The following is a 17,862-nucleotide window of genomic DNA, read 5'->3' on the forward strand; positions in this document are numbered from 1 at the left end:
AAAAAAGGAGAGGGAGTACGTGAGTCGTCCATTGCAATCTCTATTGTTTGAAACTTACTTTTTTTTTTAAAATCAGAATTTGAAGATGAAAACGGTAAGGAAGACTTCACAATATTCAATGAAACTTTTTTTAAGGAAAAAAAAAACAAAAGTTGTACTTTGCTTTCCTTCCTAATAATGCTTAGAAAACTAACACCCTCTTCACTCCTCTCTCTCTCTCTCTCTCTCTCTCTCTCTCTCTCTCTCTCGCTCTCTCTCTCGCTCTCTCGCTCTCTCTCTCTGTTTTATGGCAAGGAGTGAGCTTGACTGAACTCATTTTACAGATAGAAATCATTTTAACTCTAGACTACTCGGAAGTTGTGTACAATTCTAAGACTTGCAAGTATTTTATGATGCAAAATCTTTTGATTATATGAATATTCATGTTTTGTGAAGTGGTCGTTATTATGGTTATTTCGGTCTTTTAACTAATCACCAAATAGTGACGGAGAAAGTCTTAATAATATTCGTGTTTTATATAGTTTCCAGTTTTCTTAAGAAAAGCCTTCTGCATTTTATAGTTTCATGTCAGTGTCTTCAGTCTTCAGACAAGTGCATATTTTAATGCCTGGGCTCAGAGAATAGCAATAATGTTCTAGCTATAGCCTGATGCCCTAGGATATGCTAAGCTCTTAATAGGCTAATCAAAGAAATGGAGGCGCGTGTTTTTGATTTGCTTTTGGCCACTTGGGACGTACTAGACTCATAGCTCTCTGGAGCCTTGTTTATCAGGGTATGTTTGTCTGTATATATAGTGTATAGGACCAAAGTGCAGGGATTGGTTGGGGGGGGAAGTGGGGGGGGGGAAGAAGAGTGCTGGAGGGAGTATTGGTAAACCTCTTTCTGATCATTTGTACCACAATATCTGTCTTTGATAATTTCCTCCCTTGTACTAGAGGCAAAGAGAGCAAGAGGGGGTGAGAAAGCGCGCTGAGAGGGAACAAGAGAGTGAGTTTCTTACTCTTGTTTTTATTTGAGCTGCCGGTGCAACGCTTTTGGGCCAAATGCCAACTGTCTGGGTCACACGCGTTTTATCCAAATAGATTTAGCGCTGCTGTCTGGAAATGGGCTGCTGAATGTTAACTTTAGGATCAACTCAACCAGGGCAGCTCAGACTGTTACCCGCTGTCTGGATGAAGTGGAATGGGGGTGTGTGTGTGTGTGTGGTGGTAGGGGGGTGATGAGCGTGTGCAGAGCAGGGGGAGGAAAAGGGAAACAGAACCAATGCTTGAAACATTAAAAATACACTGAGTGTAATTTTCGACATGTTCTTTTATGGGCATTTTTTTGATTAATTTTTTTTGGTAAACTTATGTTGATCAGCTGAAACTTTTTGAAGTGAAACAGCATGACCGAAAGAAATGTAACATAAAATGGTTTAGTTGAAGAACAATAAGAAAATTAATTTTGGTGATAATTGCTTTCTGTGTTTTTACCACAGTGGTAACTGTAGTCTGGTTTATTTATTGCTTAAATGTGATCACTGTTTTTTCTTAAGAATGGCATACAGAGGCAAATAAGTAGATTTCAAATTCATTTATTTGTTACAAATGGCAGAATCTGTGTGGTGGTTTAAAATTTTGTGATTCCCAAGACCTGAACTGTTGTAGATACTTCTCATGTCTACCTTAATATCTGGGAGATGAATATTCCTACCCTTGTCCATTCTTTCCACTTCCTCTTCATTCCCTAGCAACCACTAGTAGCTACTAGTGGTCTATAGTTGACGTTTATGCCAAAGCTTGCCCTGGTTGTGATGTTAGTGACAGAATGAAAAGTGTTATTATATTAGGAAGGCTGAGTGACAGATTTAGACTATTTGGGGGAAAGGAAGGGAGAGTTATTGCTAGATATTTCATTGTGCCAAAGGTTAAAGTTGATGATCAACTTTTACACTAAACTTAAGAAAGAAAATGTTTCTGTTTTCAGGAAAAGGAGATATTTACCTTGTTATCTGAGGAAAGAAATTTGAGATATTATGTAATTTAAAGCCTTATTTTGGTAAATTTTGTTATTTTTGCTTTGGGCTCAATTTCTTTTCAAAATAGGTAAATTTTGAGCAATTTAAGTGTTTAACCACACCTTTTCTTGGAGACTAATCTCACAAAGTTTATAAATGATCCACAAACCTTTATACTTTGAACCCAGTGTTTTTGTTAGCGTATAGTAGGTAGAGAATACTTGAGAGAATAGACAGTGAAAGGAGAACTTAATTAAATATGTGAAAGGTACACGATATTGTCGCCACTTCCATGGAGACAAAATTAGCTTTAAAATAAGTAAAGATTGATGAAAGAAATGGAGAAGGTTGCTAAATATCTTCTCTAGCTCCATAATAATAGTTCATGGAGAAAATTATTACTTAGCTACTTCCAGATCACTTGAGTGGGAAGTACCGATGACAGGAACAAGTCAAGCAGTAAACTTCAGCCAGGGAAAACTACCAAAGGAATCGCTGTACTGAAAATTGTCTGACTGTATTTTTGATTCAGGTAGTATAACTTTGATCTATGAAAGCAGGTAAATGATTCCCTAACTTTATAATTTTGTATTATGAAAAAGATGATATGTATAATTAAAATAAAATGGAAAAAATATATTTTTAAAAATTGAAATAGCTGTAAGTAATCACAACCTGAGTTCCTTGCAATTTACTTTAAAAGACAATATAGCCTAATTGACTGAATCACTTATCATATCCAACTGTTCTACATTTTTTAGGAAAAGAGGAACATAAAACTACTTTTGAAGGGAGACCTTTAAAAAATGATGTACAATAAAATGAGGAGGGCTAACATTTATTTAACTATTAAAGTGAAGTATATAGCCACTGTATCAGGTGTAATATAATGTATCTTCTCAATAAATTTTTATTAGTTGTTGTCATCATGATTTTTATGAATGAGAAAACAGACCCTGAGAAGTTCAGTAATTTTGAATCAAACTAAATCAAATTGAAATCAAATTAAAAAGTATTTGTTCTTTCCACACCATAGTAATACTTCGGCTATACATCTTAAAGGGTTAATGCATTGTGATTTCTGGACAATTGTCTGGTAATTTGGTATTAGTTTGAACTTTAGGAACTATTAGGAAAAGTCAAATTCCATACATACTTGTTTATAATTCCTAGATGAACATTTCCAGCAGGTGTCAGAAAGTAGATTAATGCATTCTCTTGTATTGTGTAGATGACTTAAAAGTGGTTAGAAAACTGGTTTTGGTTGAGCTCTAGCCAACCAAGCACTGATACATGTTGCTAATTTCATTCACTAAACTCTGAAGGCTTTGAAGAATGGGAAGAGTTAGAGCAGAAAGTGAGGGAGGAGGAAGAAAAGACTCACAACTTCAAATATGTTGAGTGCTCTCAGAACAGGTACACTAGGCAGTGATGGAATAAGACCATAACTCTAGCTTGTTTAATTTCAGAGCTTCTAATTAGGCACCAATGCCCCTTTTACTGCAAATCTGGAAATCATGTTAATTTACTTTTAGACAAATTGTTACATATTGCATTTTCTCCTAATAATACTGCCTTAGTTTTGTGTTTTTTTAAGGACAATTTTAAGATGGGTAAGAGTAAAGTTTACAAAATTGTGAAGATCAGGAATTTCTCTAGGGGGAAAAAGCAGTTGTTTCCCAACCCCACCGAATTATTCTGCAAATTTGACATTAATTTCAGTAGCCAGGAAAATAGAAGAAAAGAAGTATCAATCTATCACCACTACTAGAAAATTGACTGAAATAGGTTAATTCTAATTTTTTTCTTTAAAGGAAGGAAGTATACATAAAGTATACGAAGAAAGAATACTTTATAAAATACATGAAGAATCCAGTTAATGTAACTCATTATTATTAAAACATTCTAGTGATTTGAAAAAATGATAACACTGAAAATAAATGTTCACAAAATAATAATTGTACTTTAGTACCCCATGGTTAAATTTGGAGTATGGAGATTATATGTAAATAGGATGTAAACCAAATTAATTGGGTGCTTTGTCATTAGTGTTACTGAATAATAGTGTGATTTAATAACTATAAATTTTTACCTGAGAAAAGATATATAATGCTTATCATAACTAAATTGTTCTAGGATTTTGAGATGAAACAATTTTGTAGTTACTAGATATTATTCACATTAATTGGTATTATTTATGCTTGTGTGTGTTTGTGTGTGTGCACGTGCGTGCACACGTGTATGTGACTACTGCCTTGAACACAGGGCCTGGGGGCTAATCCTGAGCTTTTTTGCTCAAGGTTAGCACTCAACTATTGTAGCCGCAGCTCCTCTTAGACTTTTTTGGTTAACTGGAGATAAGGCTCATGGACTTTCCTGTCTGAGCTGACTTCCAATAGTGATCCTCCGATGCATGCCTCCTGAGTAGCTATGATTCTAGATTATAGGCATGAGCCACCAGCACCTGGTTTGCATATATTAATCTAACACATAGTGTGTGCAACTGCTATTGAATGTTTAGTGTCCCAAACTGGAAATGTGACAACATACAGAAAATTTACACTCTTATGTGAAAATCTGGACATCTTTGTTTCATAACTATCTATGATCTCTGTGTCAGCTTGTCTATCTGGAAATCAGTGACTGTATTAGTTATTAATTGTGACCTTAAACATCATGACTTATTTCACAGTTTCTATGAGCCCAGAGCCCAGGCATGGCTTAGCTATGTCCTGTTTTTCAGGGTTTTCCATGAAGTTGTTGGCAAAGACTAGGTTTTTCTACAGATAACTTGACAGGATAAAGTTCTGATTTTTAAGCTCACTTATTAGAGTCAAGATTAAATTTCTTCTTTATGTCTTCTCTTTTGCTAAGCAAGTGCGTTACCAGTAGAGTTGTGATCTTAGTTCAGGATTCAGTTTCTTGCCACCTTTCTATGGCCTCCATTCCTTGCTGGCGATATCAGGAAAGTGCTCTTATTTCTTTTCCTGTGGGCTTCCATATAACAACTGTCTCACCTAAGCCAACAACAGAGACTTGGGTAGCAAGAGAGAAGTCAGAATCTTCTAATCTAATTATGGGAGTAGCATCACCTCAATGTTGAGTTATTCTCAAGGTTAGAATTAAAAGTGTTCCAGAGAAGAGGATTATCATACTTGAATATCGAGGGGCACAATCACAGGTTCCGTCAGAATCTGCCCAACCACAAGGCTAATAGCCTCTACTTTATGAGTGTGTTGTGAGTAAAGGTGAAAAAAATAATGTGTATTCTAAATCTTTTGTTTTTTTTTGGGTGGGGGGAGAGGTCTGTCTTTAAACTACCTTAGCAGATATTACTTACTAGCTTTCTTCACAGGAACCAAATTTGTTGTTTGTATTATTACAAATACTAGCTCTCTCCCCTTCTCTGGCCATCAACATCTTCTGGAATGTATTCTATTTGTAATGAGTAGCTTCAGCAATTTGACTTTATGAAATTTCATTCATTTCCAGGAGCTCTCACAAATGAGCCTTATTTCCCCTCTCAAGTTTTGTTTGATTTATCCTTCCCTCACCTACAAGTCATCTGATCCCTTCTATCCTATTTCCATAACTTCATTATGCATTTATAGGTCTGCTTTGAATTTTTCTGCTATTTAGATTATGGGCTTCTCAGGGGCAAGGATTGTGTCTTAATCTTTTCTCTATCCCTTAAACCTTTCTGTATTCTGATGTTGTTGTTCTTGTATTTTGAACATAGTGAGATAATAGTTTTGGTTAATGATTAGCTTTTCCAAGGTCTAGTGGCTTAATAACTTGTAGATGTAGATGTGTGGGGAGTTTTAAAAGGTTGTGGTTGTTTTATATGTTGTAATAACCAATATTTGTAGCACCACAGGGAATGAAGTGTTCCTTCTAAGTTAATGTTCTGGTTAACTACAAATATCCTTTTACCTGCCTAAAATAATTTTCTTAAGTCTTATTATTAATTAATCACCATCTATTCATCTGTTCATCACCTTTTTTTAAACCAAAAAAATGTAGTAAGCATTTATTATAGCATAATCCTATGTTTTAGAGCTCTAAGATGAAAGTTCTTTCTAAAACATTTTGTGTACTTTCTTATCTTAACAATAATTTATCTTATTAAAAGTAGTTTAAGTTTTTGTTCCTGACTTTAGGCATTGTACGATGAAAATCAGATATTGAACTACAATTCAGTTATAGTCACAAGAGATAGTATTGAATTATTAAAGAATGGTTTGTGTCTATCTTAAGTTGAATTGCTTTTAGGTTCTAAAATTACTTTTTTTAGTTTCATGTTCATTTTGAGGGACTGTTTTGCTGTTAGTGAGGTTCGTAGCTGAAAGTGAAGTATATGAGAAAGGACTTCCAATCTGTTGTGATACTTAAAGTTTTAAAAATTTCTTTTCAAGTGCATTCTACAGTGTTGAAATTGCTTTATTTGAGTTGCTTTGTAAGTCATTTAAGGCTTTCAGATAAAATCAAGGCTTAGAGTAAATATGGTCCAACTTTACTTGAGTGTGACATTGTCTTAATGTTCAAAGACAGTTGATAAATATCACTGTATTTGTAGATATGTTTGTCAGAACAAAACAATAAAGCAGCACGATTTCTAGATATGAGTGAATATAAAAAGCATGTTAAGGAATAGAATTATGTACTGTTTATCAAGTACATAGAATGACCTGAGATATTGAAGTCAGTTTATATATATTGCCAGTACTAGTGTTATTGGAGCTTGAACTCAGGGCCTTGTACTCTCTCTTGGCTTTTTTGCCCAAGCCTGTGGCCCTGTCACTTGAGCCACACTGCCAATTCTGGCTTTTTTTTTTCTTTTGTCAGTCCTGGGACTTGAACTCAGGGCCTGGGCACTGTCCTTGAGCTTCTTTTGCTCAAAGCTAGCACTCTACCACTTGAGTCACAGCACCACTTCCAGCTTCTTCTGTTTATGTGGTACTGAGGAATTGAACCCAGGGTTTCCTGCATGCTAGGCAAGCACTTTGCCACTAAGCTACCTGACCAGGCTGCACTTCTGGTTTTTTGTTTATTAATGGGAAATAAGACTTTTAGGGAGTTTCCTGCCCCAGGACTTCGAACTGTGATCCTTAGATCTTAGTCTCCTATTTTTTTTTACTTGTATGTGTGTGTGTGTGTGTGTGTGTGTGTGTGTGTGTGTGTGTGTGTGTGTGTGTGTGTGTGTGTGTGTGTGTGTGTATGTGTGTGCTAGTCTTGGGGTTTGAACCCATGGCCTGTGTGCCATCCTGAAGCTTATTTTTATTCCAGGCTAGTGCTTTACACTTGAACCACAGCTTTGCTTCCAGCATTTTGGTGGGTAATTGGAGAGACGAGTCTCACAGATTTTCCTTCTGGGGCTGACTGCAAATTGTGACCCTCAGATTTCAGCCTACAGAGTGGCTAGGATTTAGAGACCATCAGTGCCAGGCTTTTTAAAAAAATGTATCCATTCATTGTTATCTTCAAAGGTTTTTAAAAAAGAGTTATTATTCTTCAAGTTCCTTCCCCCCTCCTCCCCTACTCCTTGTCCTGCTCCCCCTCCTCCCCTTTCCCCTCCTCCTTCTCTTCCTCTTCCTCCTACCTCTGCCTCCTCATTCTCCTTCTACCTCATCCTTCTCCTTGTGCTAAGAGTCAAACTTGCATTATCTATGTGTCCTAGTCTCAAAATTCCTTGACGTGGACTTTATTAAGTAGCTTTAGTATTTTCTTGCTAACCATTAAGATTCCTAAATCTGTGTTTTAATTAATGAATATTTATTTAGACTCTAAAGATAAACAACTGTACTAAGTTAACTTGTAGTTATGTCTTTGGCAACTATTCAGAAATACATAGTAAATCTGTCCATTCAGGATAATTTCTAGTTAACTTAAATTTCTCTTTGTTTTGTTCTTCTAGGTTAAAAAACTGCCATATCTTAGTGACTGATCAACCTAATGCCTTGCTTGTGAAAACACTTATTACCATTATTCTCTTCAGTTTGGATTGAGAACATGAATCTGGACACAGAAGAAAGTACAGCATGGTATAAAAAAGTATCCATTACACAGTGGAATATCTAACAACTATTTTGCAAGAAGCATTAAGGATATAATTGTTATGCTTCGATTTTGGTATGGTATTGACTCTCTAGCACATAGGTAGCCCTCCAATAAACAATCCAGTTTTCTAAATTATGGAAATTTTGTGGAAGACGTTGACTTGGATTTTGAGCCTCATCATGGCTTCATCAGAATTTCATAATGACCACAGACTTTCATACAGTTCTCAAGGTAGGATTTTTGCTTCCAAAACTTTAAAAAGAATATCACTAATAGTCATGTAAGGAACAATGCAGAATATTTTGTTTGGGTATAGAATTTCTATTGAGGGAAATAGAGGTGAAGTTCAGGCACCAGCTTTGGGCAAGATTTTTTTTTTTTTTTAATGTGACAGGAATAGAGGCCTATTGAATAATTTCAGTGATCATTTTTTTATATATTACAGACTAGGGGAATCTGTTTAATTATCTTCCCAAGAGTCAATTTAATATCCAGTGGATTTTGAAGTTGACTAAGTTCTCTTAGTAAAATGAACTTTACAACTTTGGCGTGGGGTGGGAGGTAGGACGGGGGAGCAGATGGGAAGGGATGAGAAGGGGAAACAAAGGAGGAGGAGGCAACAAAGCTTAATAAGAAATGCACTCATTAATCTTGCCCATGTAATTGTAACCCCTCTGTACAGTATTTTCACAATAAAAAAAGAAAATAGTAATATACCCTGCCCCACAAATTTTAATAACTTCATTTATTGCTAAGGTCATTTTCTAAGAGTTTATACTGTAGAAATGAAAAACTTAGACAAGACCTTTTAAATATGGACCTTTGAGGAAAAAATTTTAAGAATTCTAATCTAAGGACTAAATGAGAATGGTAAACTCATTTTTTTCCCCCAAATTCTAACCCTTATGATTTTAAACTATAGAGTATCTATATAGTTGAACTTTGTGTCATAGAAATGATATTAAGAGGTCTGGAGGTGTGGGTCAAATAGCAGAGCACTTATCTGAAAATGATCTTAACAACAGAAATCCCACAAGTAAATATCATTTTGTTTTCCATAGACTAATCTATTCCTTATAGAATTATTAAAGCTATATCTTCTATATTTTCCCCATAAGTGCATAAATGCATTTAGTGTCAATGAGCCAGGTTTTCAAGGGTGTTATAGAGTGATGTATGTAAGTCCATTAGATTATTGCTCTCAAAAGTAGATTGGCAGCTGGGGGCTGGTGCCTCATTCCTGTAATCCTAGCTACTCAGGAGGATGAGAACTGAGGATGATGCTTCCAAGCCAGTCTGGTCAAGAAAGTCTGTGAGACTTTAATCTCCTAAGAGCCAAAAGTAGAAATGTGGCTCAAGTGATATATCACTAGCTTTTAGCAAAAAAACCCAACCAAACAAAACAACAACAACAACAACAAAACTTTAGGGATAGTCTAATCCCTGAGTTCTAGCCCTAGGACCAATATACTTACACAAGTGTGCATGCATACACACACGCACACACACACACACACACACACACACACACACACACACACACACACAAGTAGGTCAACAAAGCCATGGATTTACTGTGAATTCTTATAAAAAAGGAAATACAGCCAGGTGTTGATGGCTCATGTCTGTAATCCTTGCTACACAGGAGGCTGAGATCTAAGGATTGTGGTTCAAGTCCAGCCTACGCAGGAAAATTCATGAGACTCTTATCTCCAATAAACTACTCAGAAAAAGCCAGAAGTGGTGCTGTGGCACAAGTGGTAGAGCACTAGCCTTGAACAAAAGAAGTTCAGGGACCGAGCCCAGGCCCTGAATTCAAGCCCCAGGACTGGAAAAAAAAAGAAAAGAAAGAAAAAGGAAGTAAATACTGAACTCACCCATTTCCATATGATTATGGTTTCATAGGACTTTATGTTTGTAAGAGAAATTCCATAGAGACAATGAAGCCATGGGCAGACATTTGAGTTCTCTTAGTGCTAAACCTAACTTAGGAAGGGATAATTAAGTAAGGAAAATATTAGGTCTGCCAAATTTTTAGTTATTCTGTTGATCTTAAAGAGTTTTGTTGAATTATAATCCACATAGCATATATTTCACCCATTTAAAGTTCAATGGTTTTTAGAGTTGTACAACCAATATTATATCAATTTCTGAACATTTTCATCACTCTATAAAGAGAGCCTTAGTAATCACTTCCAAATTTCCCCAGACTTTTCACACATGCTCTCCTGCCCAGTCCTAGGCAGTCTCTAAGTCTCTCTGTTTTTAGAGACTTTTTTTTACTATTAATATTATTATTAATATTAATTCTCTGTGTTATTTTGTGACTGGCTCCTTTTTAGTTAACATAAAGTTTTTATAATGTTAGAAAATCACCTTAAGAAAGCATAGTGCTTTTTTACTATTGCAGAATAATATTCCACTGGTAGAAATGGACATTCTGATTAGTCATAGACTAATAGAAATTTGGATTATTTCTCCTTTTAGACTATTATGAATAATTTTGGCATGAGCATTCACAAAGGAGTTTTTATGTTGTCTGTTTTCATTTCTCTTGTATTTATACAGAATTGGTGGATCATATAGTTACTTTATGATCAACATTTTGACAAGTTATCAGACTATTTTCTAAAGTGGCTGCAGAATTTTACATTCCTAATAATTATTTTGTTTTTAAGAAATAATTTTTACAAGGACATAGAAATTCTACATAAATTCTTTTGGATAACTTTCAAAAGTGGGCTTCTATCAGAACTGAATCTCATTTTTTTACTTCTGTGTACTTTTCATTTTTTGTTTGCATGTAAATTTTTCATATTTTGTTTACAGTTAAGCAGTTAGAAGCCATGTTTTTAAAATTAAGGTTAGATAGAAAATTAGTACTTCCCAAATGAATTTAAGAAATAATATAAAACTCAATCTTTAGATTTTAAACCCTTATGGTTATTTATTTCATGCTTTCAATTGTGAACCACCTATAATGATGCATGGTGATTTATTTTGTTACCTCTGTTAAATTTTCTTTTCTTCCATGTGCTTTTTCTGGATTCTCTACCTGATGATTACAAAGAGGAATTCCTGACTTATCTTGAACATTACCAGCTAACTATTCCAATAAGGGTTGATCAAAATGGAGCTTTTCTCAGCTTTACTGTGAAAAATGATAAGCACTCAAGGATAAGACGGAGTATGGACCCTATCGACCCACAGCAGGCAGTGTCGAAATTATTTTTTAAACTTTCGGCCTATGGCAAGCACTTTCACCTCAACTTGACTCTCAATACAGATTTTGTATCCAAACATTTTACAGTAGAATACTGGGGGAAAGATGGGCCCCAGTGGAAACATGATTTTTTAGATAACTGTCATTATACCGGATATTTGCAAGATCAACGTAGTACAACTAAGGTGGCTTTAAGCAACTGTGTTGGATTGGTAAGTAGATACTATGATTTTAAATTTCTGATGGGAAAATAAGTTCATGAAGTAACTGTCTTTCCTCAGGTTTAAAACCATGTATATTGATGGTTTGAATAGGGAAGTAATGGACAGAAAATGTTCATTATTTTTAATGTTTTGCTTTTGATAATTTTATTCAAAGTGGTTATATTGCATTTTCATGGAATAGCTTATAAAACTCTTCATTAAAAGTAGAGGAGTGAGTGAAATCTCAGATTTCTTTTTAGTCTTAATTTTTTTTTCTGGGCAAAATAATTTGAATTTAATGCATATACAAAACAGTCCTTGGCAAAGAGTTCCAGTGCAGTTTGTATATTATGGCAGGGAATCATAGCACTGATTTGCCTTTTAGGTTATCTTTTGTTGGTAGCTAGCATAGCTTAAACTTAATTCTAATGTATTTATGGGCATCATTTCTTGAAGCCAAATCTTTGATACAGTGCATTTGAAATAATTTTTCCCAACATTTATGTTAAGATTGATGATAATCTTTCTTTAGAAATATATATAGAAAAATGTAGAAAATTTAGAAAAATGTATATAGAATTTATGACAAGTACTTGAGGTTAAAGGTACTTAAACAGAGTAATGGTTGTAGATCAAGTGTATTCCCAACTTTCTCTTTGGTTTTACCCTTTTCAGGCTTCTATAGATGGCCCATTAACACTCTGTGTAAAAATGTACATGCCTTACTTGTATTTGCAGAAATTGCTTTTCTTTCTTATACTAGACCTATATTCTTGTTTATACTTTAGTGTAATTATGCAATTACAGTTGAATTAAATATGTTTTTAATTTGAAATAACTAGCAAGATTTGATATTGAAGACAAAATTTCACTGTATGTTGTAAGAATTTGTTCAAATTGTCCATATTCCTTAAATCTGAAGTAAAAGGAACCTATATAATTACTTAGATTTTAAAATTTGTGTTTAGTCTTGACAAATATGTACATTGAGTACATTTATTGCTATATTTAAAAGATTTAGTTTTTGAATGCCAAATAGGTCTAAAACTTCTCTTAATATAATACTGTTAATTTGGCACTGATATTAACTATTGAGTTGCTAGTTTTAACAGGGTGATGATATATGCAGATTAGAATGAATTTCATTAGGAAATTTGAGGAAAGAACAGTGATTGAGATATGAGTACAAATATGAAAGAGATAATGAAGATCTATTCAAAGACTGTAGCATCTGGGAATGGAGAAGGTTGAATGAATTTTTTTGTACATTTCGGTGAGAAAATTTAGATTTAGAGATCCTACTGATCTCCATTCAAATTCCTCTTAGTCAAAGGCCACTATTTAATTAACCACGTTTTAAATTATGCTGTACAAAATAATGTTCATTGACAGTCACTTTTAGTCATGTTTTCTCACCCATATTATCAGTCTTTACAACCCTTGCACCATTCAAAGGGCAGAATTCTAACAGTGCCATTTATTGTTTCAAGTATTGTCACATTTTATTTTGCTTATGTCTGGATTATGATTTTCTTATCCAGATTTTGTTTTCTAGAGTTTGTAATTACTATTAATTTTTCCTATTGAGATGAAAATGCAATTTCTTTATCAGGTGACCATTATGTAGGGTTTATGTGTATTGCTTGGATATGTCCCATCTTTTTTTAATGTCTTTTAAGACCAAGTCTTACTACATCCTATCTGTACTTAACCTAGAGACTTCCTATCTTGGCCTCTGAGTGCTGGGATTATAAATGTGTGTTATCCCACTCAGCTGAATTCTTATTAGAGGCATTTTTCTTGGATATTAGTTGGGCTACATCTCACATTTTACATTTTTTTTTCTTTTTTTTTGTCAGTCATGGGGCTTGAACTCTGGACCTGGACGCTGACCCTGAACTCTTCAGCTCAAGGCTAGTGCTCTACCACTTTGAGCCACAGTGCCATTTCTGGTTTTCTGGTAGTTGATTGGAGATAAGAGTCTCATGGACTTTCCTGCCTGGGCTGGCTTTGAACAGTGATCCTCAGATCTCAGCCTTCTGAGTAGCTAGGATTACAGGTGTGAGCCACCAATGCCTGGCACCTTTTTTGCTTTTTTGAGTTGCCATATCTTCCTCTTTCTGAGTTTATATCCTGATTTATTGGGAGAACACCTTCAAATAATTATTTCAGAACAGATGCCTGGGAAGTAAACTTTTGTGAGTCCTTGTCTATTTAAAGTGACTTTCTGTTGTCCTCATATTTTAATAATTAGCTGAAGGTGGATTTCTAGGTTAATAAAATCATTTCCTTTAAGAGCTATGAATGGTGGAATTGGGAATGGGATATATTGGGCATCATGCCTGTAATTATGCTGGTGCTCAGACCTGTAATCATAGCTACTCAGGAGGCTGAAATCTGAAGATCATGGTTCAAAGCCAGACTAGCCAGGAAAATCCAGGAGATTCTTATCTCCAATTAACCACCACTAAGCTGGAGTTGATGCTGTGGCTCAAGTGGTAGAGGCTAGCCTTGAAAATAAAGCTGAGGACCAGCGCCCAGGCCCTGAATTCAAGCTCCAGGACAGGTACAAGAAAAAAACAACAATGGTTCACACCTGTAATCCCAGCTACTTGGGAAGTGGAGATAGGTGGACTGCCGTTTGAGGTCAGCTGAGGTTAACAGTTGGCAAGACCCTATCTTAACCAGCAATCTGGAAAATAAAACACTGAAACTTGTTGAAGTTGTTTTACTTAATTTTTTTTTGCCAGTTGTGGGGCTTGAATTTAGGATTTAGGTACTGTCTCCTTGATATTTTTTGCTCAAGGCTAGCACTCTACCACTTTGAGCCACAGTGCCACTTCTACTTCCATTTTTCTAGTGGTTAACTGGAGATAGGAGTCTCATGGACTTTCCTGCCTGGACTGGTTTCAAGCTAAAATCCTCAGATCTCAGCTTCCTGAGTAGCTAAGATTACGGGCATGAGCCACTAGCACCTGGCTTTTAAAGTTGTTTAAGCATGGGGATTAAATAAGATTAGGGAATGCAAAAGAAAGATGAATTGTATCACGGCATGTTATACACACATATGGAAGTATCACAATGAATCTTGCCCCAGTACTATTAATATATACTAATTATGATGATTATTTTTTTTTTAAGAAACAACAAGCTTGGTGTGATGGTTCATACCTATAATCCCCAGCTATAAATAGGAGGCATAGAAGGACCATGGTCCTTCTGGGTGCAAAGGTTAAGACTACCTGAAAAATAACTGAAACTAAAAGGTTTGGAGAATCTCTGGTTGTAAAGCATTTACCTAATGAGTTGCAAGGCCCTGAATTCAAAGTCAGTACTGTCATATCTATATAGATCTATATATCTATATCTTTAGAAAAATAGCTTTAGAAAAATAAAAATATTTAAAGGTCTAAAATTTGTAACTTTCTTTTTGACGGCAATGGGGTTTAGATTCAGAATCTCATGCTTGTTAGCAGGTACTCTACTAAGAGCTGTGCTGCTAGCTCTTTTCTCTGCTGGTTATTTTTCAGATTGGATCTTGGTTACTGTCTGGGTGTTTGCCTGTACATTGATCTGCCGATTTTAAGCTTCCTGTCATAGCTAGGATGACAGGTGCTTGCCACCACTTCAAGCTCACTTAATTGGGACTGAGGCTCTTGGACATTTGGGCCTAGGCTGTCCTGGAATTTAATTTTCCTAATTTCAGCCTTCCAGGTAGTTAGGATGACATGAATGAATGTACTACATTGAGTTGAGAAGTGGTCTCACAAACTTTTCTGCCTGGCTTGGCCTTAATCTGCCACCCTCCCTATCTCAGCCTCCCAAGTAACTAGAATTACTTACATAAGCCTGTTAAAATTTTAATTTGTAAAAATTTCCCTTAATGAAAGACTATTCTGAGTTCTTTGAGATTTCTTCAATTGCGGCTTATGATTGAATACTTCCTTGTAGCACAGCATCTTCTGTTATATCAAAGGCATACAAAGAACATTTGGCGAACAAATAATATTAGAAACAGCCTTTAGAGGATAAGAAACTGGTGGTTAAGATTCCAAGCTCCAAGTTCAACCCAGTGAGTTTGTTGTTTAACTTTGCTCCAAAACAAAACAAAACAAAAACAAATAAACAAAAAGAACTTTGCCCCATCTCTGCTTCTCATCTGCAAAGAGGAACTGACCATAGTACTTACACTGAAGTGTTATTTAGATTATGTAAGATAATGTGTATAAACTTGAAATCTCTAGATTTCCCATTCAGGGTTAAGTTTTATGTAATTTTAAATTTTAATTTAAAAATTTAAATTTTGTTTATTGAGTTTCTTGCCTGGGACCTTTCAACTTTCCCTGATCTATTGTCACAGGCCAGCATGACTTATTGTCCTGGCCTTTCTGGGATGTACCCTAGACTCCATTTCCTACACTTCCCTCTAATCAAAACTCTTACTGATCCTTGCCCTTTCTTCTTCCTGAACTATATTTGTTAACATAAATGGTAAAGTAATTCATGTTCAGGTACTAGAGTTTCTTAATGGCATATTATGTTATTTCTGTTTGCATTTGCACTTAATATGGGACAATTACCCATAAACTGACAGTGGCAAAAATAATAGAAATGACTAAAGCATGTGTTTTGTTTTGTTTTCCCACATAGGCTGCAGGTGATCACCAATTTCATGTCTGATTATGTCATATCTTTATTTCCAAACATACAGGACTTAAAAAAATTATCTAAACAGAATTATGAAGATTTGAATTTACATAGAATTTAGAGATTACCAGGTCCAGAGATTTTTAACTTTTTTCTTTTTAAAGCAGCAAACTCTTTCTCATATGAAATGTTATGTGGAAACTGAATATACACATTAATAAAAGCACGTCTGATGCTAAGCCCAGGAATTCAAGTCATGGAGCTCTCTCTTTGTTGTCTAGGGCAGCTCCAGAGGGCACTTTCTTGGACCTCCTTAGGGCTCCCTAGTGTGCTGTTTTAAAACCAGTAGTTTAAACCAATCCTTTCATTTTTCCAACTGAGGAAATAAGCTCAGAGAATCTGTGTTTTATCTGGTGGTGATGGGTGGTTAGATTAAGAGACATCCTTACCAGTGCCATACTTAGGACAACATGTAGGTAGACAAGAGTTGAAGTTAGCATCTGTTTGTTTTTGGAAGTTTTTATTCTTAGTGCAGATAGCTTTGATGATCATATTTCTCGTCATCAATAAACTTTTATTTGAACTAACACATATAAGATACTTTCTGTGTCTATAACTGATTCTGAGGATTATAGGATATAACTTTTCCCTGAAGAAAGTTAACAGTCTAGTTGGGAAGATAACACTTCCAGTTGAAAATTTACACTGAAGTTAAATAGAAAAGATTTGAGATGTAACAACAAATAAGTATGGCATTAACTGAAAAGATACGATACTTACATTACACTCTAGTGGAGCTCAGAGGAGTGTGAAGGCACTCCATTTGGCCTAGAGAAGCTTTTTTTTCTAAAGAGGAAATATGACTTAAGAGTGGGACTTGGCTAAGTAAATAGGTATAAGGTGATAGAATACTGTGAATAACAGCAAGGTTCTACTTGAATTTTAGCTCCCTTTCTTTCCTTTCTATGATACTGGTGAGTTCCTGACCTCTTGAGCTTGTTAATTCATTTATGATATGGGGATGTTTGGGATGTATGTTAATTAAGGACAAATTAAATCTCAAAATATTAATGATTACAACAATAGTTTATTTTTGCCTTATATCAGTGTTTATGTTAATTAACTTTCCAAGTGATCACTTAGAGGCACAACCTTTTTTCTTTTTTTCAGATCAGGGCCTGGATGCTGACCCTGAGCTTTTTTGCTCAAGGCTAGCACTCTACCACTTTGAGCCACAGTTCCATTTCTGGTTTTTTTTTTTTTTTGGTGGTTAATTAGAGATAAGAGTCTCACAGACTTTCCTGCCCAGGCTGGCTTTGAACTGTGATCCTCAGATCTTAGCCTCCTAAGTAGCTACGATTATAGGTGTGAGCCATTAGTGCCCACCTTTGCTTGGCTTATTATTTTGCTTGTCACTTGAGCCATATATCCAGTTTTGGCTTTTTGCCATTTCATTGGACATAAGAAGATAAGAGTCTCTAGGATTTGTTGGCCTGTGCTGGGTTTGAACCTCGATCCTCAGATTGCAGCTGGTAGAGTTAGGATTACATGCATGAACCACCAGTACCTGACAGTCCTGTTTTCACTTCTACCTCCTCTGTGTCTTTAGAGTACTTTCCATATATACTTTCCATATAGCAGGCAAAATAGGAGTGAAAAAGTATTTAGGTTCTGGATTTGAAGGTGTTGTACAGAGCTCTGCCCTTTTATTTTTTTTTTGATCATAGGGTCTG

The 17,862-nt window shown here is 35.3% G+C and overlaps 1 protein-coding gene across 1 annotated transcript in view; it reads left to right on the forward strand.

Annotated features, from left to right (window-relative positions):
* Nucleotides 1–7,983: 7,983 nt before the first annotated feature.
* The window catches only part of Adamts6 (ADAM metallopeptidase with thrombospondin type 1 motif 6), a 202,128-nt gene continuing 192,249 nt past the window's right edge, over nt 7,984–17,862 (forward strand). The window contains exons 1-2 of the mRNA XM_042690837.1: nt 7,984–8,287; nt 11,127–11,491. Coding sequence (XP_042546771.1) covers nt 8,191–8,287; nt 11,127–11,491 — 462 coding nt within the window. The 5' untranslated portion in view covers nt 7,984–8,190. The remainder of the gene's footprint in view (nt 8,288–11,126; nt 11,492–17,862) is intronic.

This window comes from Dipodomys spectabilis, unplaced genomic scaffold (assembly GCF_019054845.1).
Source record: "Dipodomys spectabilis isolate Male_0828 unplaced genomic scaffold, ASM1905484v1 ptg000140l, whole genome shotgun sequence".
Taxonomy (NCBI): domain Eukaryota; kingdom Metazoa; phylum Chordata; class Mammalia; order Rodentia; family Heteromyidae; genus Dipodomys; species Dipodomys spectabilis.